This window comes from Onychostruthus taczanowskii, unplaced genomic scaffold (genome assembly GCF_017590055.1).
Source record: "Onychostruthus taczanowskii isolate IOZ18803 unplaced genomic scaffold, ASM1759005v1 scaffold1, whole genome shotgun sequence".
Lineage (NCBI taxonomy): Eukaryota > Metazoa > Chordata > Aves > Passeriformes > Passeridae > Onychostruthus > Onychostruthus taczanowskii.
The window spans coordinates 20,251,283-20,275,373 of NW_024496525.1; the positions used below are offsets into that span (position 1 = coordinate 20,251,283).

Genomic DNA, 24,091 nt, shown 5'->3' on the forward strand with positions numbered 1-24,091 from the left:
AGACATTTTCATTTCCTTGCATTATGCAGGTAGGGGAATTTGAAGGAAATCTAGTTTTCAGTTCTAGATTTGTTCAATAAAAAATGTAAAACAGAAATGCCGATGGATATGGTAGCATCTCTTTAAATCAAAAGGAACTCACTGAAACTTTAAATAAGTTTTAGAGAAGGCTATATGTTTTTATGTGTGTATATATATATATATATATATATATTTGTATACCTGTATTTACAAACCTATCTATCTCTATATAAATATTTATATAAGCTGTTCCCTATTTAACAAATCTGAAAGGACTGGGGACAATCCAAAGTCAAAGAGTTGAAAATTAGTGTAAATAGACTTTGTGATCCTTTGGTTATGGTCTTTGTGCTACAATGTTTGGGAACATCTTTACTCATTATTTCCCCTATATGCCTTTCACCCATGCTGTCCACAGAAGAAAAAGGAGCTTCTGGCACTCGGGGTCTGTTCTCAAATTGATGGCCTTGTACATAAGATGCCACTTTGATTTTTCTGAAGCTGAATGTGTAGCGAATGAAGAAAAATGTTCCTACAAGGGAGTGTTACCTCTTTAGCAAAGCATTGATTAAGGGACATCTCATTCTTCTATCCCTCTTTCTTCTCCAGAGTCACAGTATGATGCTGGGGAAGTTACTAAGATAATTTTTTCTTCAGGTCACCTCTGAATTACGCATTTCTTGTGTTCCAGTCCCTTACTTGAAATCTAGAGCTTGGATGGAAACAGTACTGAGCCCTTCAAAGCAGGAATGAAGTCAGCGCTAGCTATGCTTCAAATGTGTAAGGTTCCATAAGGTTCTAAGCTCACTGTGTATGCAGAATTTTCAATCTGAGACTTTGCATTTGATACTAGAGGACATTTTGATTCAATTTCCCTATTCCTGAGCTCAGCATTTGGAAAATGAGCTTATCACCTGAAAAGGTGTTGTCCAAAGTAATTAGTTTTTGCAAAACAGTCCAGTGCTTTGCTGAGTGTCACCACAGAAAAGCCCATGTGGAAATAAATTACTCTTCAGAGCAGGATTAGTATTGTGCACAAGGGCCACAAGTGGAGCAATGAAGAAAAAACGTAGGATCAAGTAACAGCACCTTCAACAGGCATTATTCTTCTTGTGCAAGGAGTGAAGTAAAGGTCATGTCAAAAAACAGTAGCATGTGATCCTGTCATTAGAGGCTGTGTAGAAACAGAGACACCCCTGCCCCCACCAGTGGTGTGTTTTGTCCCTCACTTCCTCAGCTTGGCTCTCCTTTAAGCTGGAGTAATTAATGCTTTCTTTTTATGTACATTCTGGCAATAAATTCCTTTGGAATAGTTTGATACCATACATTTTACAAATATAAAATATTCCTATGTAGTAAACAATTTCTTTGTATAGCTGTGGATTTTGGAACAGGATTTTTGTATGTTTTCAGGGTTATGCATTCAATGTAGAATAAAACCAAGTGTTCTGCTGCTGTGCTGAATAGACCCAGAGCTGCTCAGTGTTCTGGTATTTTTGTACACTACTTGCAGTGGGGAGATCGGGTCTTCTGCAGTCTAGGAGGAAGCAGCTTTGGAGCAGGAGAATGGAGTCTCCTCTACATAGCTGGGTATTCTGCATGATTCTAACATAAATCATTAACTGGCAGACCCTATATTCTTGTAACTGATGAGGGATTTTCAAAACTTTGGAAAACTTGGCTGAATGAATAAACATATTTGTTTATGCCAGTGTTTGTGACTGCGATGAAATTTGTTAATAGGCTGAATTAGCAAGCATACAGAAAATGTCAGTGGTATTGCATATTGTCGTCTGGCCATTTTCCCAGGACAAGTAGAGTTTTACCTAAATGTCTAGCACAATTGACCAAAAAAGGTGCCAATCCCATATCTGTCTTAGCAGTAAACCTTCTCAATGCTAGCAGGCTGCAAATTGTATTTAGTATGTGATTTACTGTAAATATGGACCCCTTGCTTTGAGGCCATCATGGAGGTGAATTATATGTGGGCTGTTGGGATCACACTGGCCAGGGGGTTCTTGTAGCTGCTTTTGCAAGGGAACTGCTGAGGTTAAGCTACTTAGATTTTTGTAATTTAGTCAGACCAGCTGGATATGACCTCAACTTTTCTCTCAGGTCTGTGCATTGACAGAAAAGCACCTCAACATTTCCCACTCATCAGAAGGTCAGGAATATTTGATCTGGTTAATTCCTAGAAGATGAGAAAATTGTATTTTTTTCACAGCTCCTTTTAAAGCAGAAGGACCAAAAGGCCTGTTGTCACCATTTCCAGCTAGACTGCAACGTCCTGCCTTTTGGGGTTTGTGGGAGAAACAGCTATTTTTTCTCAAGGAGCGCTGAGCCAGTGTAAAAGCTTTTAATCCTATCCAGAAGGAAAAAGCCAGGTTATCTCCTTCTACCCCCTTGAATGTGCCAGCCATTAAGCTATATATGAATATCCACGTAAAAACAGCCCCGCAAGCAAAGGCTGACCCTGGGCAGTGGAGTTACTTTGCCTTTTACATTGCTGCTTGATCTTGGTGGTGTTCAGGTCTGTGCTATTGAAGTGTTTCTCTGCGTGACCGTTTACATGCAGGGCTTCAGGCAGCAGTGTAGGGCACCATACATGGCTGTAAGTTGTGCAAAGCCTCTGTGCACGTACATCATTTTCAAGGCTGCAGGAATGCTCATTCTTTTTGCCAGGCTTTAGCTGTGGGATGAGCCTTGGATGAGCCTTCCCCCTCGGAGCTCCTGTTATCCTGCTGCACAGGGAATATTCAGCACTCAATGCAGCCGTTCTGCAGCTGCCTGGCAGAGCACCAAGCTTGCAAGAGGGCACAAGAGAAAGCATAACCCTGTTTAAAACTACTCAAACTCATCAGGAGACTCTGGTATTGCAGAAGAGGAGAGGTAACACAGCTTCATAGTTCATCTTTATGCAAATAAGGTGCCAGCCAGCAATAATAAAAAGGAGCTTTCCTGAAAATGAGAAATGCTGTAAGCAGCAAGGTTAAGAAATGGGGTTATGCATGTGCTACTCCTGCTCCTAGTCCCTGTGCAGCCTATGAAACAGGGAGACAAGGAAGGAAAAACAAGAAAAGGGAAAAGAGGCAAGTGGTCACAGGAGAAGGGAGACCAACAAAATAAGTCAGATTTCTGTGACGATGATTAGTTTTAGGAAAGCTAAGGTAAGGCAACGAAGAGCAATGGTGCCTACCCAAGTTCTACCTAGATGAGGAGGCTAGTAACTAGCAGTGGGGCCACAAAACAACTCCACTTTAGCTTTTCATTTGCTCAATCCTAGCGCAAATAAATGCATATTTAAATGATCACAGCAATTAAGCACTGCTCCAGTGTGGTAATGTTCTGTCACATCTGCCTAGCAAACACCTGGATATGCCTCTGCAGAGCAGAGATTTTGAAATGTTCACTGATCAAGAATTCTGTTGTTTTTTAAATGTGAGATGCTTTTTATTGCCAGTACATAATTTAATTTGAGGCCACTGGTGGCTGATGTGTATCTTAAAATCTGAGCTCCTGCAGGCATACAGTGCCATTGTATCTGCTCATTTAATTTTTATGAAACAATTTTTTTTATTTACTACAGAAGAAAGCATGAATACAGCCCCCCACTCCCCAGTTTTTCTCTCCCTTTACCCACGTACAAAAAGAAAAGGCAAATAAAAGTAACAGTACGATATTAAAAGAAAAAAAAAGTTTTAAATCCCTCTTGTTGCACCTAGACTTCAGAGAATGCTAGTTTTACTAGACTGAGCTTCTGGATTCTGCCTGGAATGGAAAGGCCCACATTCCTTATTGGGAAAGAGCAGACTGTGGCAGATGGTGAAATAGTAACATTAATTTTGTGAGACTTCATTATTCCAGTGTAGAAGGTGTATCTTGATTTGGGTGTTGGAAGAAGGCTGAGAATGGGGTAGGTTGCAGTGGAGTCCCATGCATGAGTAGCTTCCAGAGGGCTCCTTTGCAGAGTGTCCAAGGTTACTCTTCTGTGATGTCAGGTGTCCTAAATTTGATGTCTGACTCTGCTCTTATGTGTTAAGTTATAGCATTCCTGTAGGTTATATGTGTTTTCTGTGTTCTTGTGATGTACTTGTAATGAGATGACTTGAAGAATAAGTTTTCTTTTTAAAAGCCATTGCATTTTGGCAGCACACATCTCAGTTGACAGTGGTGCAGGATACTGTAATGCATTAACACAGTTCTGCTCCTACTGCTGCAAAGTAGCATCATTTTGCAGAGTGTTTTGTTGAACAGGATGCACGATGTGATCATTTCTTTGAGCCCTGTATTTGGCTGCAGAACCAAATGGGATGCTTCTCCTGACATCGTTCTGGCAAGACCAGAAATGCATTCAGAGCTTTTTAACTGAGAACATCAAGAAATGAGCCAAACTGAGGAGATAGGAGTGACCTTTGGGATGATAAAGTGACCACGGTTGGTTGTACTAAAAGGGAAGTAGCTGATTCATTAAGGCCACTAACCACAGTTCTCTGCAGTTCTTCCTGATTCTCCAGTTTGTGCACTAGCCAGTGCTGTCTGCCCTCATCTGCTGTCACAAAGCTCCCATAATGACTGATCATTGACCACCCATCCTTCTCAGTGTGCTATATCTACCAGTCATATCTAGATGTGCACCAGTGTGGAAGGTTGAGCTGTTCCCACTCATCCCTTTAAAATGAGATTGTCCTGCCTGCCCTGTCCATGCCAGGAGTAGTGTTTTGCCTCAGCACTGCCTTTTCCATAGTGGTGCTGCAGTCACTGGGGTCAGAGTTCTTAGGGGTTAGTCATTGCTCACATTCATGCTAACAGAGAAGAACAAAAGAACCAAAGCAACAAAATGCTCCAAATGTATGTTCTGTCACAGAAAGGCCTTTTAGGTTTGCTCATGCTCCTGTCAGAAGAGTTTTTAACTTTGTATTTACTTACGCATGTGTTTACACTTCTTTCTGGCTTCCCTGTGCAAAGGTGTACCCTTGCACTATTGGTATATGATACTCCGGAAGAACACTGAAAGCTCTCTCGGTCCCTACAGCTGGCTGACCCTTGGGGTGGTGAAAGGCAGTGGTCTGAGAGAGTGTGCTTTTTTTAATTGAAAAGAAAAAGAAAAAAAAGAGCAATCTATTTTAGATGTGGGAGAGAAAAACATTTAGAGAGCTTTTCACTTCACAAGGCTCTTCTGTGACATTTAGGCACATTTATACTAGTTAAAAAAGAATTTGGCACCTTCCCACCTCACTTATCAGGCTTGGAAGAGAAAAAGCAACTAAAAAGACAAGATTAGTTGATATGTTGCTTTGTTTTGTTCGCATGAAGTGTTGTGCCTGCTGATGTTGGCTGGGTTCTATTGGAGCCCACAAAGGGCCTTGACAGAGGAGTTATTCAGTCAGGTTCAGGCCTTGCTTTCTAATGAGGAAGGATAATTATCGCGCCAATCTCTGATCACTTTTTACAAGGCACATTTAATCTGAGGGAAGATAGGAGCATCTTTTGTCTCATATGGACTTGAGAGCAAGGCTAGCAGGTGTAACAGAGTAATTACCCTGAAGGATTTGTTCATTATTTCCCAGAAAGAGGAGAAAGTCTTTGTGTCACTGTCTCTCCTGTCTTCCCTGCACTTGAATTCAACTTGGGCAGTTTGTTCATGGTAGCCCCACTTCTCCAAGCACTTTTACTCAAAAACACTCTGGATTTGACAGCCAAGTAGTCTCCCTACCCTTCCCCCTTTCTCTTAGAAAATTTGCAGTGTGTTTTGATGGGAAGCTGATAATGTGCAGTGTGCTCTGAGGCCCCTGCTCCCTTGGCTTCAGAGCTGTATGGCCATCGTTGTATGCTTGCATACATTTATGTACATTATAAATAATCTCTATAGGTGTGCATGCTAACTCTCTTCATATCATAAGTGTCTTTTCTTTGAAAACACTCAGGTGCCCATTCCAGGGAAGTACATAATGAGTATATACTCTGTGAGATGTTTACTTTTATATGACTCAGTGCACTCATGTTTACAAATTTATGGCTTCTGATTATATGGGAACTCTACAGGGCCAACTGTTACTGCAAGAACTGTCTTGAGAATTCTTTTGTGTTTTTTTTTTTTTGTTTTTTTTGTTTTTAGTTATAGCACAAATTCATGGAATTCCTGATTTTGCATGCTTCTTTGGACCATAGATTTTCTCCCTGATCATGTTTACCGGTTGGTCCCACAGTCAACACCAGAGGGCTTGACACTAATTTGGGAATAAATGGGTCTGGATAGCACTCTATAAATTGATTTTGCCTCAGGGAAAAGGCAAACAGAACTAGATTGTGAAATACTGCAATTTTAGGGAATTGAACCTTCCTTTTAGGACAAGGTTTTTGGATTCTCAAGCAACTTGGTCAGATACAGAAGCTTGGAAACAGCTCCAGCAAATGTTTAAAGTGTAATTTCAGTAAGATTGAATTTATTTTGTCTTTTGCTTTACAGTCGGTTCTTTCATAACATCTCAGTGTTTTTTGTTTCCAGCATGACATAGGTTTCTGCAGTGGGAAATCACTTTGAATGTGAAGACAAGTGGTGGGACAGTTGTGCTTTTGATGCTGGGGAAGTGGGTTTTGCATGGAAAAATTGTCAGGATTCACTTGCTGGCTTTAGCTTTGCGCATTGACACCTCATTGCAGGAAAAAGTGCAAATCTCTCAAACTTGCAATTTTATACCTGCAGGTTATCCCTATGTTGGTTTATAGATGGTTAAAGATCTTGTTCTTGTATACTATTAGGTCAAGACCAGAATATCTTGATCCCATTGGAATCTGAAGGCAGGAACTGAAAAGGCAGTTTTTCTTGGATTGTAGCAATGTGGAAGAGAAACGCTCTGACCTCTTTTGATTCATTCACACCGTCCCCTGCAGCATGAATTTCTCTAAAAACAGGATGAAACACTAAAATTGCACTATTGGCTCTAAGGGGAAAAAGCTGTGAGTAAATCTGAATGATCTAAATCCCAATGTCCAGCTGCCGAAACAACTGTTAAGAGAGGTGTGTCTAATTTTAGCTTTTGAAACAGCTGGGTAAAGTGTTGGCTGTGTTTCAGTGTCTTTTGCTTAAAGAGAAGGCAGGTGGCATTCTCTAAACGAGCTGCTATTGAATTAGAGAGACCTGTTAATATTAGTGAGTCAACTTAATTCTCTCAGCCTGCTAACAAGAGCAGTTGGGAAGGGCTTGGAGAAGAATGACAGGGTACCTTGAATAAACCAAAAGGGAAAGGGATTGCAGTGTGTGTGCTCCAGCAAGAGGAATTTAATCAGTTTAGGAGCATCTCTGCTACCCATCACTTTGCTGGCTGTTAGAATTCCTTTTGCCTGGATGACCTGAGGCATGTATGTGTTAGCTGTATTTTTTGAATGAAAGCATACTCCACTGAAGTAAAGATTACATGTGAACATGAACAGATTGGCATGTGTGTGAGAGAGAATGTTTAAAAAGCCAATAACAACCCTGCTCTGAGTAATTTGGGATTTTTGTTGCAAAATCAAGCATTCAAAATTGAGGCAAGCTGGAAATCTATGTAACATTTTCCCCCTTCTGCATTTCTTTCAGTCTTTTAATCATATCAAGATCAGGATCATATTCTTGTAGACTCCCTATTTGTTTGTGAGCCAGAAAGAATCATTAAGTGAAACATATTGTATAGATAGAAAATTCTGCAGTCTGTGAGACCTCTGTTTGAGTTGATATAAAAATTTTCTGAATAATAAAGAGGAAAGTGAAGATTTATAATTAAAGAATCCAATGCTTCACTTGTTACCCTAGCTCAGCAGCAGTGTTCTAGAGTGATACATTCTTCCTGAACAGCAATGAATATGTTACAGCAATGAGTATGAGACGTGAGGGCAGAAATAATGGATTGTTACCAGTGTATACTTTTACACTGGTTTCTTTATGTCCCTGGGAACAATAGCTGGGAAAGCTGGTCACTGTGTGGACTGTGAATCCCTCTGAGAAAAGAAAAAAGCAAAAAAAAAGCTTGTAGGAAAGAAGTAGGGGGAAGAGAGAAGATATTTTAAGAATGAGGCATTTTGTCATGTCCTTTAGCAGCATCTGATTGTGCCAAGAAAGGTATAGCTCCTCCAGATGTCAGCTATTTAGAGACATACAGCAGAAGTTATGTGGACAACAAATGATTGAATCCCACCAGGATGCTTTTCTTGGCAAGAGAAGAAATGGGAGTGAGTGGGTGAGCCTGTGTGTGTTACTGTGCAGGATGGGATGGGCCATTACAAATATGGGAGATAAGGAGAAAAATGAAGATGGATGGAGGTAAAAATACCTGTTAAATGCCAGCTGTCCCATTTGGATGGAGTGGGATTTTTGCCTGGTTGTCTCAGCGCTTTGTCTAGTGGGATTTTAACCCTATTTTACCATGATTTATGTAACCTAAGCTATGATACGCGCTGTATAAACATCTGGATATGTGTTATTTTCAGCCTGTAACTAGTGGCCTAAGAAAACCCAATAATGAGAGTGATTTCCTGCAAGACAGCTTGCTGGGAAAAAAACCCCAAAAACAACAAACCAAACACAAATTATTAGATCATCCTTTGTTGAAAGCAGAAGTTTTTTATAGCTTTATTTCTTTAGATGAAAATTTTGTTAAAAGTATTTTAAAGCTCAGCGTCTTTCTGGGGATAGGTCAAAGGGTTTAAAAGAACCCACAAATAATTAGACAGCTTAGGACTTCCCTCAGAGGCCACCCATTTCTCTGACAGAAGCTGGAAACGTGCTGTTCTACTAGTTTTGAAATTTACGCTTCTGTAGTATTTTTTTCTTTCCTCTAACTTCATTAGATAATTGATTTATCTTTCCAGTGCAAGTTTTGTTCAGTGTTTGGCTCTGATACAGAAGCAATTTTTGCAGTGGGGAAGAGCAGCATCCTACCTTTGGGGTCTAGCTGGTCTAGGCCCTGCTGCCACTGCCAGATGAAATCTCCCATTTCTAGTGGAGAGTAATGCTTGATCAAAGGGGAATAGAATTACTCACCTTTGAAGGATCACTTCTGGACCGCTCTGTACAGGTGTAGAAATACAGTGTTATTTCAGTCTGTTCTTTTGGGGAAATCATGCTTCTACAGTCACTCTGTTTGGCCATCACCCCTTTGGTTGCCTGGCCAGCAGCCACCACATTTGACAGGAGCATTAAAGCTCCAGAGATACTGAATTCCTCCAAAAACTGTTCCTCATCCCTGCTCAGGTGTAAGGGCTGGCCCACCACCTGGCAGGATTGCAACTCTGGACCTGCATCCACACAGACTGCCTCTTCCTCAGCCAAAGCAAGACATGAGAAGGAAAGGAAATGAAAGGTGTTACAATGGGATGAGGAAATATAAAAAAAATCAGAGCACATCAGAGGAGGCTGTGTGAGAGAAGGCGGGAGGAACCAAAGGTCATGTGGTGACATTGTGGTGAATAGGGGAGGACAGCACAACAAAGGGGAATCATAAAGCCTCATTTCCTAATCAGTTATTTCTGCAGTTCTGCTGCTTGTAGAACAAACATGTTTTCAGGTAGCCAGGAATATCAGATGCCCTTGTTTTATCTGCCTGCTGCTACGTTTCTGGTGATAACACCTAGTGTAGGGGCAGGTAGTGGGTAAGTAGCGTCTCAGTGCAAGGAAATGTGTTATACAGAGCACCTGTATATCTGCTTGTTCTGTTGATCACATACCGCTTTCTGTCTCTTCGGGGTTTTTTTTGGTAGCTTGGGCTGTCACAAAATAGCTACCTTTAGATTTCTGTGCAGGAGGAGATCAGAATGCAGAGATAAAGACAGCAACAAAATGATTCACAGTTAGTCATCCTGAAGACCACTCTCATTTCTTTCACCCTCACATACCCACCATACTTCTGCCAGTACTCTGGACGAGTCAGTGGCAGACTGTGTTACCATTCTGAGTGCTCACTTTAGGTGACTAATAAAAAGGCAAGGGAGGGTGAAACATGGCATCTAATTAAAACTATGCAGACCTAATTATAACTTAAAGGGTTACTTAAGCGACATATTGATCCAGGGTGCAGATGGCTTTTGTATAACCAATTCAAAATTCAGATGGAAGAAATAAAGAAATGTGGTTCTTCAAGTGAGTTCCCTCTACAGGTTATGCCAGGCATTTTGCTATTTTCCTTTTTTTTTTGTTTCTTCTGTATCTGTCCTGGGCTGATGGGCTGGGGAGGAGATAAGGAGGCTACAGAGGAGAGAGCAGAGCAGAAACATGTGTGATCTTGTGCATGCACGTGTGTTTGTATGCATCTAAGTGTAACCCCTGCATTGCTGTTTTTAGTTTTTTTCCTTGGCCCTTTACAATGAGTAGCTGGATTATTTGTTGGCTCTACTCAATAGACAGTACATCCATGTTGGTAGCAGTTCATGCTTTATCTGTTGTTTACAGACTATCGTTGAGGGAGTTTGCTACTCCTTCCCTTTGTTTCCATGTCCCAGTTTTCATGGCTGCCTGGTGCTTAAAGTCCTTGTACTCCTGGTGACTATACTTGCTCTGGTGGTGTTTGCAGCCCAAAGGGATTTTGTTACTGCAGGATGCTTTCCCTCCCATTTTGCTCAAATACTAGGGTGCTGGGCAAAGGGAAGTGTTCAATTTGAGGAAGTTGGCTTTTTGCATCCATGTGAATACTATGAACACTTTTCAAGTTACATGTGAATTGAATGATATGACAAGTCAAGGAAACTGCTGGGGCCTCAGGAGACCCGGGGAAGCTTGTATAGGAGGAGTTTGAGACCTTGGGGAATGGCAGGAGAGGGAGGTGCTTCACAAGGAGAGAGATGTTTTTAAAGCAGTTTGTACTCCTTATTCTCACTATTGTGCTTTTGTTGAATCTCTCTGCTGGAGACCAAGTATGCCAGTAAGGTCCCTGATCACTTGCTGCAAATGGACCCAGAGTATATTCTGCTTCCATCTCTTTGATTTGTTTGTGGGTGCACTGCATGCCTTGAAGCCCAGGCCTGTCCTTGGAAGTATTACATATATCAGCAGGAAACAGGTAGTTGATGCTGTATAGCTACTCACCTCAGCATAATACTGCAGTGACCGAAGCTGAACTTTCTGGAAGTTGCAAAATCTTTAAAAAATCTCAGTACAAAAGGCCTAGGAACCTGTGGACCAGGGCTTAGTGGTATTTTTCATGTTACAAAATATATAACTGGGAGTAGCTAGCAAGGTGCTAATATGAGCTCTCCTTCTGTGCAAGAGGGGCAAACACCTTACAAGAAATGTAAACAGAAGTATCATCAATAAGATACATGACATAATTGTTCTTATGTAGGCAGTGCTCATAAGACTTTGTCTAAAGGACTGCATCCAGTCTGGGACACTGCACTTCAATAAAAATGTGGATACTTTGAAAAAGTCTTTAGGAAACCAACAGTAATGAGCAGAGTCTAACCCCATAGATTTCTAAGGAACAATAGAGCAAATGCCTTTGTCTAGGGAGGAGGGACCTAGCAGAAGCCTTTAAATATGTAAACAGTATCTGTAAAGAGGAAGGAAATAATCTTTCTTGTATGTTAGAGAAGAAATAACACCTCAATATTGTGACTGAAAATGTGTGTGTATCTGTATGTTGGGGAATTACAGGTTGCTAGGAAGGGAACATACAGAACACTAGTAAATCAGACCAGTTTTGAGCTTTAAACCAAAACTTCACTGAACTCATTGAGTAGCAACACACTTTATGCCAATGGTTAATTCTCAAATATGGTCATTAATTATTGCTTTATATACAAAACTGCAGAGCTGTTATTCTTTAACATTTATGTCCTAAATTAACTGTGACTATACAGTGCCACAGAGCTGATTCTCTACACTTAGCACTGACAGCTACAGTTCTTGGTCGCTTTAGCTGCAGAAGAAGTGAGAAGTAGAGAAGGATGAGAGCAGTTGGAAGTGATGCTGGCTTGTCATCTTCCATATCCAATTACCCTTTACGTGCTCGATTCTTTAATGCTATTTTGATCTCCCAAAAATGGGATCTTCAACTGCCAACAGTGCTGCTTCTCCTGGCTTTTTTTTCCCCAGACATGCTTCTTGTGTGTTAGCAGGATGCCGGTCTGTTTGCATCCCTTATGCTTATCTTGTCCTTTGTTTCAACTTTTTGTTGCCTGGATGCCTCCTGTGAGCAAATATCTATGTCTTGTTTGCCTGTTTGGTGGTCATGTTGCTCACATACTTAGTGAGATGTGTATGTATACCATCAGAGTGTTGCAATGTATTATATACTGCTGTTAGTTACAATATTTTAGTATGTTTATACCTGGGCAGAAGGAAAGCTAAGATTAATTATATCCTGATTAATGCATTTGTAATTCATAGGTGTCACATGTGACTTCTTTTACTATGGCAGATTTGTGAGAAGGAGGAAAAAAAATATTGATAAAGTTGAACACTGGTATATATTGCTTCCAGAGAATTGATTCTTCCTCATTACACTCTGGACATCAGGAAAAGTGTTGTAGGCAAAGTTTATACTGCATTAGTGGAGACAGGGACAATACAGCCTCTTAAGGTACCAGTCTGTCTAGTCTATTATGAGCCTAGTTACTTGGAGGGGAAAAGTCCATTTCCACTGTGGCTGAGAGCAATTGGACTTGTATACACTTGTACTACCCTGTGCAGGTCATGTAGTACAGGCACCACCTGTAAAAACAGCTGTCCCCTTTGGGCACAGAGAAGGCCATCTAACAGCTTCTTGTTTGTTACACCTTAGCCAATAAGTAATTTGACACTGACCATGCAGAATGTGCTCTTTCAGGGTTAAAAGCCAGAAAAGTTGTTTCCCACAGGTCTTCTTTTGTCCTTCAAATTTTTAGCTTTGGCTGCTCTGACCTTCTTTTTCTTTTAATCTCCTGCACTCTGATAAGGTATACATCTTAGGAAATTACACCTACCAGCAGCTACCACACAAGGAGGCTTGGCCACTGCGATCAGTTCACTCTTTGTCAGGTGGTGAGACACTCATAGCATTGAAAGGTTTTCCCCCTATGTCTTTCTTTGCTTTTAATTTTTTTGTTTGGTTGGTTGGTGGCTGGATGACCACAGCAAACAGCAGTCACCTGGAAGTTATTGCTGTGAGATGAACAGGTGATTACAGACAAAAGCTAGGCAAAGATAATAGATGGAAGAGAGAAGAGAAGCAGAGGGGAGCCTGTGCACAGTGCATATTGGAGAGCTCACTTTTCCTTAGTACAGAAGTCAGTTTAAAGGAGCAACAGTTTTTCCAGCTTTTCCTTTCTGTGTCAGGCAAGATTTCTTTAAGTGCAAAAGGAAAAATAAGTCTTCTTTCTGCTTTCATGGGCAAAATTAAAATAGTTCCCTATTGATCTTAGCAGGTTTTTTAGCTCCATCTATCTCTGTGTCTTTCTACTTCAGTCTTTCAGGTGCTATTTAAATTTTAGAACTCAGAACTCTTAAAAATAATTTCACAGCTTAGTGTTCCACACTAAGAATTCATGACATAGATGTTAGTTCTGCAGTGCTAATATTTGCCCTAGTGTGTAAGGCACGGCTTGCAGACCTTCCAGATCTAAATCTAGATCTGCAGAATAGATACAGACAAAATTACAGTAGGTAACATCTGTGATCTGCTGGTGTATCTAACCTCTTGCTGCTGTGAGAGTCACTGAAGGCAAGAGATCACAGCAGTGTGTTATCCCAGGCAGAGTTCACACCTAGGCTGGAAACAGGCTGTCCCCCTTCACCTTGCCAACACCAGTTCCAAACATAAGGAGAAGAAGGTACACATATCTTTTGGTTTCCATAAATATAGCAGCCACATTCATCCATAGTATCAGTTGCTAGGAGTTAGGCTAGAGTTGAATTTTGCTTAACATAAAATCAGGCTAATCACAGATATGTAAGAGAGGGCTGTTATGAATGATGGAAATCAGTTCTACAGGTCACTACCATTTTACGCTGATATACTAGTGAAACTTAGGTAGTGGAAGTGTAAATTCTGTGAAAGAAACATCAGAAAATTAAACTATTGGGCTCTTTTTCTTCATTGGTAATTCAATAATTATCTAAGGTCAAGCAGTGGGCAATTCTGATTTTTTCAAACTCGGCTAGTCTTTTAGTTTCTAGAATCTTTCTGAGCCTGAACAAACCTTTGATAAAAAGTCATATTGCTGAAAGGGATACAAGAAGTCCAAGCAGGTTCTGTTTCTCTGCCTGAAAAGCTTTGAACAGCTGCCATTGAGCCCAGCTTTTACTGAGAATATGAGATAGATGCAGTTCCAATCTTCTTGGAGGAAAAAGCTCTGCAGCCACAGAAGATCGGTTTTCTCTTGTGAGATGAGAGTCTGCCTGTCAGCACATGGCTGAAGGGCAGACTAGAGCCTGCTTAGCCCACTGTGATAAAGTACCTCAGAGGCAGGGACTGAAGTGTTGGTGAGAAAGAAGTGGGGGGGAGAGAGTTGGTACTTGAATAACACAACCTCCTTATGATGACTGAAACTTGAGCATCCTTTATTTAACATAAATCCCATTCATAATTGCTGATCTGGTAGAAGTCTGAGGTGTGGGAAGCATTTTGTCCTAATTTTTGAGGCAGCTTTAGGAGAGATGGATGCTTGCAGGTGTTTAGGGGTATCTCTGCAGCACATTCTGTGAAAGAGAATTCCCAGGGATGAGGGAGTGAAGAACTCCCATGCTCAGGGCTGAAAGCATGGACCAGACACTCCTGTGTCAAGGCATTATTGCCAGTGCCTTCCATTCTCATAGGTTTGCAGACTAGCAGACTTTGGCCAAAAAAAGGTACTGTTTGCTCATAAAGCTGTTCTGACATATGTTGGCTCATGCCTTTCCAGCAAGTCTGTAATCTCTCCAGGGAAGGGACTCTCAGCTTGTGTTAGTTTGCATAGTGCTGAGTACAGTGGATCATTCTTTACACATTATCCAGCAAACAGGCAATTTTAACATGTTATTGTCAGTTTGCATTAGCAAATTCTGACATTGCCTCTTTCCCAATTCTAGTTGATTAGCACTTATCAAAAAGAAATTTGTTGCTGTATTTGTGTGCCCATGCCATGTTTCTTGCTTGTTTCCACCGAAGTAGAACTCTAGGTGTGCCAGAAAGTCTGAACTTTACAAGATTTTTTGACCCTTAAATTGGATGTTTGATAGAACTGAATCTGTGTCTCAGTGGTTATCATCGCTTTTGGCTAACTTACTGCTAGCCCAGACTACCTGGTTGTAATCAACTTGCATTTTTCTTCTCACAAATTAACACCAAGGGTCAGATTTCCCTTCACTGATGTCAATCTATTGGCTCTGTTAAGTTTATTCACCCTGACATAAATGAGAACAAAACTAGGCTCTAAAGCTTCTATATTAGTTGCTTTTGGCAATCTGTGGTCCCTTGGAGCTGAGCAGAAAAGAGAATACCCGCCCTTTGTTACTGGTAACATGTAAGGCATATGCCTCAACATCTGTGGGTAACTGGACTTACCGGTTTTTAAAGGAAAGCACAGAAGCCTTGAGAAAAAGTTGCTCTTTTATTTTTTTTTTTCCAGATACAGAATAAAACTGAGAACTTCAGAGACTGCAGCAACTTGGTTATATGCAAAAAAGTACTGCACACAAGAAAAAGTACTGCATAACAGCAGCTGTGTGCGTACTTTTCAGCCCTGTCCTGGAGCAACCCTCCCCTTTGGCTCTGGATGAGCAGACACTGATAATCTTTTGGTGCTGCTCAGTCCTGCCTCTTGAGGCTGCCTGCAGAGAGACAGTGATGACAAGGACAGTAGGGCACCAGGGACTAGTCTCACAACAGTTAATTCTGCCAGCAGTGCTGAGGAATTTACCAGATTTTTGGTTGTTGCTGTTGTCAGCAGAATTTGAAGTAGCTTGCTAAAGACAAAGGTGTCTATATGCCAGTCCTAAGCTCTCTACAGCATGCAATTCCCTCTGGTTTATTTTAGTTTAGTTTATTTAAAACTGTGTTTTAACATCATATGTATGACATGTTTTTGCCCTCCTTGTTTTTGGAAAAGTGCATTAAAAAAATAATGGAACTGTTTTGAACCTTGAGAGAAGCAGTTCAGTCTGGCAAAAGTTTCTGGGTGCCAGGCTGTTCTAGCTGACTTTATTCTCTTAACCTTATTATGTACCAAAGCACTGACTAACACTGTACCTCGTTAGCTTCTACTGGTGGAGGCAAAGCTGTCCTCTCTCTGGCAGGCACCCTCTACTGATAAATGCTAATCGAGTTTCCCCATTGGATCCACTTTAAAAGATCTGTGATTTTACAGCAGCACTGATTTTTAGTTCTGAGTGCAGCAAAGTAGTTAACAGCTATGATTTAATAGGAAATATAGGGAAAGTTGTACTTGCTCCTTTAAATAAGGTGGGGTACAAGCTCTTCCTGGGCCTCTTTCTGGAATTCTAAAACTCAGAAAAATTTGCTTTATTATTTCTCATTTCTGTGGATTATCGTGGCCCTCTGCTCTTATAGTAGAAGAAAGAGCTTTGTAGGAAAAAGACTTTTCTCATATCTGTAGGGAGCAACATATCATGGAAAGCATTATCCTTTAGGGGATTTCATCCTGGTTCTGAAGACACAAGAGCATTTAGAAAGACTCCAAGTTTACCCATATCAAATAAACTAATATGAATACAACAAAGCCACCCTCTTCTGAAGTAAATCTAATGGGAATAATGTTGAAACATCACTTCGGACTATAAACTTCCCCTTGCCACCTAAGAGGAAAACTGCAATTGAAATCTGCCCTTTTGCTGCAGTGGTGCTCCTAAATAAATGAGTCACCTGTGAACTACAGAGCAATAAATACATCCACTGACATCTCATAAAGCAAGGCAGAGTGAAGTTCCAGTACTTTAAGGTGTCGCCAGACTTCTATGATGTATTTATAGCTAGCTTCACAGGTTTTCGGGGTTTTTTTCATTATTTATTTTTATGGTGTACTTGTAGAGTTTGGTTTTCTTGGCCCTTCTCATTTTTGCCTAAGGCAGTTTACCCACTGGTTTCCAGCTAAGGAAGGTTGGTAGGCAGAATGTAGAGCTAATCCCGGTAGGCAGAATGTAGAGCTAATCCCCATCAGAGGGCCAATACACAGCCACTCTGTTTCTCCTGTTCATGGACTGTCCAGGCATGTCACTGGCCAGGGCAATCTGAAGTGATGCTCACCTTTGTATGTCCTACCAGCACCTAAGGTGGTACCTCTGTATGTGGGGAAGGATTGGTGGCAGACTGAATGAGGAAAAGGATCAGTGATTTGTTTTAGAACTTGGCAATTTTTTGTCCATTGAAGGCTCTGCCTCCCACAGCAAGCCAAGAGCAAGGTGGCCAGCATGAACAGGGGATTGAGTATGGAGAAGAGGATGTGGCCTGTTGGACTGTTAAAAGGAAATTAAAAGCTGAAGGATGCTACCACAGTTTAGCAAAGAAACAACCTCTTCTGTTTTGTTCTCTTTCTGTAACACGGCAAATAGTTGCAGGACAGGGGCAAGGAGTTTATCCATGCAGTTCCCCTGCTCTTATCTCTAGAATTGCACTTTCTAAAGCATATATATTTTCCACATAAATTAATGAATTTTCCACCCCCACCTCCTGAAAAAGCAGCATTGAGTCCTCAATGTTTAAACCTGTAGCTCCTTTGACTGATCCTGTAATGTGTGATACATTCTGTCCTTTTTGTAATGCTGTAGCCAGAGAAAACAGAAAGTAAAATGATGGGAGGCAGATCTTTGTTGCATTGGTTAGAATTATCTGGGTCTGAAACTCATTGAGATTTCCTATATTTTACAAATCAGCTACTCAGTGATGTGTATTTAATACATGTCCTTCTCTTCCCCTAAATCAGGCTCCCTACAGCTTAACTACACAATAAATTTTTCAGAGTACTTTGTACTGTGTGAAAATTAGGACTTCTGTGATGAGGGATTCAAGGGTGCTGACTCATGGGTCAGCAACCCTTCAAGTGTCTTATGGCAGGTTATATTTCCCCCTTCCCCCAAGTACTTAGCAGCAGGGAACTTCTTTCCCACAATGACAGCATCCTTCTGGGAATCCCACCACATATATGGCAGCAACCTCAGTTTAGTCAACCAAACTCAAGGCCAGGAAAAGTTGTCTTGCACAGAAAAAAACTGCTCTGTCCCCTCTGTGGCACTGCAAACTTGCCATCCGGGAGGCACCTGCACTACAGGTTACTGAGTACTGTCTCCACCTGTGTGTCCCATTGTCAGGAAAGCTGATATTCACGCTTTAAGGCTAGCAAATGGCCATCAAATCAGTCAAATAGTTTATAATAACAGCATGTACTGCTTGAGAGGGAGAATCTCAGTGTCTGTTCAGTTCCCATGTCTATCAGTCACTCACTGGCTCAACATGACTGAGCCTGTTTCCTTATCTACAGAATGGCAAAGTAATACCTAAAGCTGTTGAATGGCTTCATTAATAGAAGATTTTAAAGCACTCTGAGATTCTTAGGTGGCAGATGTTAGATAAATGTGAAGATCATATTCTTGCTTTTCACAATCACTGATTAAACCCAGCAAAACAGCAAAGCATTTCTGGATGCTTTAGCCCCTGATTTAGATCACTTATACTCTAAGTTATTAGAAAATAAATTACAAGCATATCAGGCTCAACTAATAGTATTAGGTGTGCAACTGAGGTGTGCAACTCAGGCTGATCATTGCAAGTTACTGACACGTTGTACCAAATTGAGATCAATGACTGAGAATGCTGCACCTCAGAGTTAGGGAAATACTCGAGTCAAGCAGCAGGTTTCAGAGGCGCATGCGTGCACACCTACAAACACGGGTCTAGAGGGGAAAACAAGAAAACTTACAGTCATAAACAATTTATTCGTTTGCATGAATAAATGAAAGGGAAGGAGGCAGTGCAGTGCCAGGTGAGTCCTGGGGCTGGCTGGCTCCTTTTCTAAAGCTCCTTATTTACTCCCTGAGTGATCTTGTGTAAGTCACTTCACTCCTTGGTGTGAAGGTGCTTGCCTTCCCCAGTGTGGCTGAGGATTTTTGCCATGTAAATTGATAGGCAGTAAATTACTAGATAAAGCTACTGCATTTGTTTATTAATTTATGGGCTGCAAACTCCGGCTGCATTCCTCAGTCTCTGAGAATTAAGCGCAGGTACACCTGCTTGGACTACACCTATTGTTGCAGGAGCCTTAAAAAAAAAAAAATTTCTAAGAGCCGTATGGAGTTTTAAAGTGCGCGATCATTGCTGGCTCTTCGTTTGCTCCTGAGCAGGGGCGGCCGCAGGACGAGCCCTGGGACAGAGCGGCGCGGTGGGGACGGTGTCACTTCAGCGCAACCATTCCCGCGCCGCGGCCGAGGGCTCCCCGCGCCGGCTGCCCCCGAGGCGCAGCGGGACGGCGGCTCGGGAGGAGGTCCCGTCGCCGCACGGAGGGGCTGGTTGCGTTTGGCCGGGGGCCGCCAGAGCAGGCGGCGTTCGCCGGGCTCCGGTTCCCGTGGGCGGCTCCGCAGCCGGGCGTTCCCGGAGGCCGGGGGCGCGCGGGACCGCACGAGCGCATGAATGGCGGGGGCGGTGTCGCGCCCCGACCCCGCCTCTCCCCGGAGCCGGCCGGACCCTCTGCGCAGCGCTACCTCAGCTCCCATTGGCTCGCCGGCGCCGGGACATTTGCATGCGGCTCGCCCATTGGCGGAGCCGCTTCCCCGGCCGCCCCGGCTGCGCTTCACCTGCGCCGCCGAGTTGCCCGCACTTGGCGCCGGCCGCCCGCAGCCAGCCCGGCTCCGCTCTCTCCGCGCCCGGACCGCGCCGCCCGCCCCGGCTGCTCCAGCGCGCCCGCCCGCCGGCCCGGAAAGACCTGGCGATGCGCTCGACGGCTGCGCAGGGTTAATCGGCTTGAGCCCTCGGTCGCCTGGATTCGGTGGAAGAAGGATGACAATCTAGATCGCTCTGTGTGTGTGTGTGTGTGTGTGTGTGTGTGTGTATGTGTGCGCGCGTGTGCGTGTCCTAGCAGTTCTGCATTGCAACACTTGCTAGTGGAGAAGCAAGAGAAACCCCCCGGAATTGGGATTAAAAAAAAAAAGAAATCTAAAATTTACCTGGGGTCCCTGGCTTATTTCTTCTTTTTCGTTTTTAATAGTCCCTCTCAGCAAAGTGAGAGACAGGGATCGCAGGCAGGGAAAAGTCCTCAAGGACCCCGTGATCCCGGAGGAACCTGAACAGGACCCTCGTGCGGACATGTGCGGTTTTCCTGTGCACTCCTGGAGGCTCGGTACGGCCGCGGGGTTCCTGCCACAGTAGATCCAGCCCTGGGAAACGGCGCGTTTTATTCGTCTCTGTGTGGTTACTAACCTTCCCCCATCCCTCCCCTTCCCTGCCAGCACTCGCTCTCGCACACACACTGTCTTTTCTTCTTGAGCACACACGCACACCCCTAGAGCCTCGGAAGCGACTCTCCTGTCTGCTAGCATGGGTCCCCTGGCATCATGAACGTTATTCTCTCTCCCTGGCTGGAATTCAGACTGCCCGTCTGTAGGTGTCTTGTGCCTTGACCATGCACCTGAGAATAGACCCCAGCATTTGCCCGGGACGCCGCCCCGCCTGGACCCTGTGGATGTGCTCCCTCTTTTGGGGATGTATCGTCAGCTCTGTGTGGAGTTCCTCTAACGTGGCTTCTTCTGCCTCCTCTTCCTCGTCTGTTTCTCAGGCTCAGTATGAGCATCACTTCCACGGCAGCAAGCACCACTCTGTGCCTATCTCTATCTACCGCTCCCCTGTCTCCCTCCGAGGAGGACACGGTGGGTTCCCACTCTTGTTTCTTTCTAACCTTTTTGCAGTGCAGTTGGAGCAGCAGAGGGGGAGCAGGGACGATGGCTGTGTCTCCGGGGGAGGGGGGTCCTCCCTGCCCCTCATATTTCTGCCCCCTCCCCATTAACCCTCCACTCCTCCCCTGCCCCCGAGCCGAGCCGAGCCGAGCCTAGGGCTAGGGACGCACCGCTTCGAGAGCCAACTTCCCCGGCCGGTGTGGTCCAGCAGGACGGAGGGTGGGGGCCGGGACGGGCTCGGGTCGCTCCGTGTCAGACGGCAGCGCCGAACAGCTCGGGACGGCGGAAGGGCATCCGCTGCTGTCCCGCTGGGATCCTGCGACGGGGAATCAGCCTCCCTTGTAGCGGCTGACATGGTCATTGCAGCAGCGCATCTTCCCCGCCGGCCACCCTTATTTCCCGGTGGCCCAGCTGCGGGAGGGCCAGCCGGGAGCTTGGGGAATTGCCGCCGCCGCTCCTCCCCTGCCTGTGCACTCGCAGCCTTCCTGGGTGAGGATAGAAAGGGGCGTACAAAGGAAAAGGCGAGGTCTCATTCCTGCTCCTTGCTTCCTGCTTGGTATCTGTTAGTGTCTTCCTGGGAAACCCTGGGGCAGGAAATAATAGGGAGTTGGTTTTCACTCTGGCAGCAAGGGAGAAGGGGAAGAGGGTGTCTGGGAGATGCCAAGAGAGAGAGAGAGAGAGAGGGCCAGCATCATGCCCCTGAAATGCTGAGCAATGCTGGACCTACACAGCCTCTTAACCAGCTCTCTCAAGTCTCCCCACCCTGACAGAAGTTGGCCTAGGCCTGTCTGACATGGGGGCTTTTCCTCATCTCCACCTTCTCCTGTCTGCTGTCCTAGTCCCTTAGATTCTGTTTTCAGTCATACCAGCTGGGAGAAGCAGGCCAAGGCCTGGCCCTTTCCTTCCAGGGCTGCAGGTCACGGTCAGGTCTGGCCTTCCATCATAGGTGTATTGACCTAGAGATTCACATTTGTGCAGGGCCAGAAGAACCAGTATCAGAAATGAGGCATAGGAACGCTTTGAAGGAGAGGGAAGGGAAGGAAGGAAGACCCCGGCACAGTTGGTGCCGCATGACATGGCTGCAGCAGAGACTTTAAGGATCTGGCAGGGCTGGCAGGGCTGTGTTAGGGTTACGAGGATATTGAAACCTGGAGCGCTCCAGATAAGTGCTCAGACGACCAGCAGAGCAGTCTGAAGGGTTCAAATGGCACAGCAATGAATGGACCTCCAATGAAATCTCTAGGCACGCTGGCAGAGCTGTAGAAGAAGCTCAGTAGTGCAGGTCTGAGCCAAGGCGCATTGGAGAGGAAAGGGCTCAGGAACACAGCCAGGAGGCAGATGCTGCAGGTCACAGCTGAGCACCAGTGGAGCAGGGCTGTGCTAGCAGGAGGTGCTCTGGCAGAGCTGCTGGAGGGCATTGGGAGAGGGTGACAGGGAACTCTGCAAGGTAGCTCTTCGATGCTCTGGCAGTGCGGGAGGGGGAGCCCAGGGCACTGCAGAATAGCACTGTGCTGCAGAGATGAGGGCTCAGGACTGAAGTGGCACTGGGTGCAGTAGGTTGAGTGGGAGGTGTTCAGCCATTTCTGCAGACACAAGTGGTACTATCCTTTTAGCCTATCAAACTCCCACTTCTGCTCCAAAGTTCACATCCATCCTAAAATGCAAGAGAAACATTCAGGCCCAACATGGGAAGGGAATCAATGCCATGCCAGACATCAAGACCATCTGTTAAGCACCACCCATGTGAAACTCAGTTATGGGTTATTAATCACTAGCAGCAGGAGCCCTGTTATTTGCAGCAATGCTTGAGGACCATGTGAGAGAGTCCCTGTTGTGCTAAAGCAAGAAATCTGAGGGATCAGCCAGTCACTGCCCCAAAAGGTTTTCAACACCCCAGCTTCTGTAGCTTAGTTCTGTGATGAAAGGGGATAGCAGTCTGGCTTGTAGGTCACTTGTGAGGAAAGGAGAGAAGGATGTCACAAAATGTGATAGCGTTTGGCTTTGCTTTAAAGTCACGCATTAGTCTGTTTGAGAGTCTACGGTATGTTTCCTAGTCAAGAAATGATAGCTCTTTTCTCCTTGATGGCTTTTCCATCTGCCCTGAAAGTCAAGCAAAGCCTCATTTAAGAGTTAGGATCAAAAGCAGTTATCAACTTCAGTGAGAAACAGGCATTTTTTTGGTGTCCCTATTGCAGAAAGGAATCAAGGGAAATAGAGAACTCAGGGAGCTCAGGATAATGTATAAGTCAGTGTGAGGTTGTTTTGGTTTTGGTTTTGTTTGATTTTTTTTTTGGTTTTTTTTTGGTTTGTTTGTGGGTTTTTTTTTGGTGCAATTTTTTTTTTTCTTGTTTCCTCATCATGCCTTGTTGCAAAGCTGTAATAAAAATCTCCTTTTGCCATGAAAAAGGGGGTGAATGGGGTGAACAGAGAGAGAGAGATTGAGAGAGAGAGGAAGAAGAAACCACAGAGACAGCTGGTCTTGGAAGCATGCATGGTTTATTTTTGTGTGTTCCTTCACTGTTGCACAACAGAGGCCCTTGGAACCTGGATCTGTAACAGCATTGAGGAGTCAGATTCCAAGGAAGCTGTGCACTCCATGTGTTTCCTGGGATTTTGATTATTTGTTTTTTCCATGGAGAAATAAAAAATTCATTCTGACTGCTGCCTTGCTTGGTGGCTACATTAATACTGGTTTTGGAAGGAATCAGATCAGAATTGTGGCCACCCTGCTGTGTTGTCTTCCAGCCCCACAGTGCTGACCACTGGGACTCAGTCTTGTATTTAAACATATTATCCTTTTTTCTCCTGCATCCCAGTGGATTTCAATCTGTTTGAAGATTGAAAGCAAATTAATATCTAGCATAGAGGAAAAATAAATGTCTCATGAACAGTGAGCGCTTGTTTGGAGCCTGTGTCTTAGTGCTCCATTAAAATCTGTGGAGTACCTTCTTGTGGCTTACCTTGAGCAGGACCAGACCCAGATCTGGCAGTCGCTACTGTGCTGGTGTTACAGGAGTTAATTCTGAAATCACCGGGCTGGTGCTTCACGGTAGTTGGGCTGCAACCTGCAAATGCAAAACTTGGCACAGCGCATCTTCTCAAGGAGAAAGTCTTTCTAACAGGTTTACCTCCTTGTCAGCAGAGGAGTGAGCCTGGCCAGGAAGGGGATTTGAGCAAGTTAGAATAGTTTTTTCTATGTGAGGACCTTCCTAGACTAGCAGTATCTTTATCCCTGAATAATAGGAA

The 24,091-nt window shown here is 43.9% G+C and overlaps 1 protein-coding gene across 15 annotated transcripts in view; it reads left to right on the forward strand.

The window, feature by feature from the left end:
* Positions 1 to 24,091, forward strand: part of NRXN3 (neurexin 3) — a 912,175-nt gene that overhangs the window by 536,874 nt on the left and 351,210 nt on the right. For 10 of the 15 annotated variants that reach the window (XM_041425355.1, XM_041425440.1, XM_041425614.1 and 7 more), the window contains exon 1: positions 20,461 to 20,818. The exons of the other annotated variants lie outside the window; for them this stretch is intronic. In XM_041425355.1, coding sequence (XP_041281289.1) covers positions 20,575 to 20,818 — 244 coding nt within the window. In that variant the 5' untranslated portion in view covers positions 20,461 to 20,574. Of the gene's footprint in view, positions 1 to 20,460; positions 20,819 to 24,091 lie in introns of those variants that run through there. 15 annotated transcript variants of the gene reach the window in all.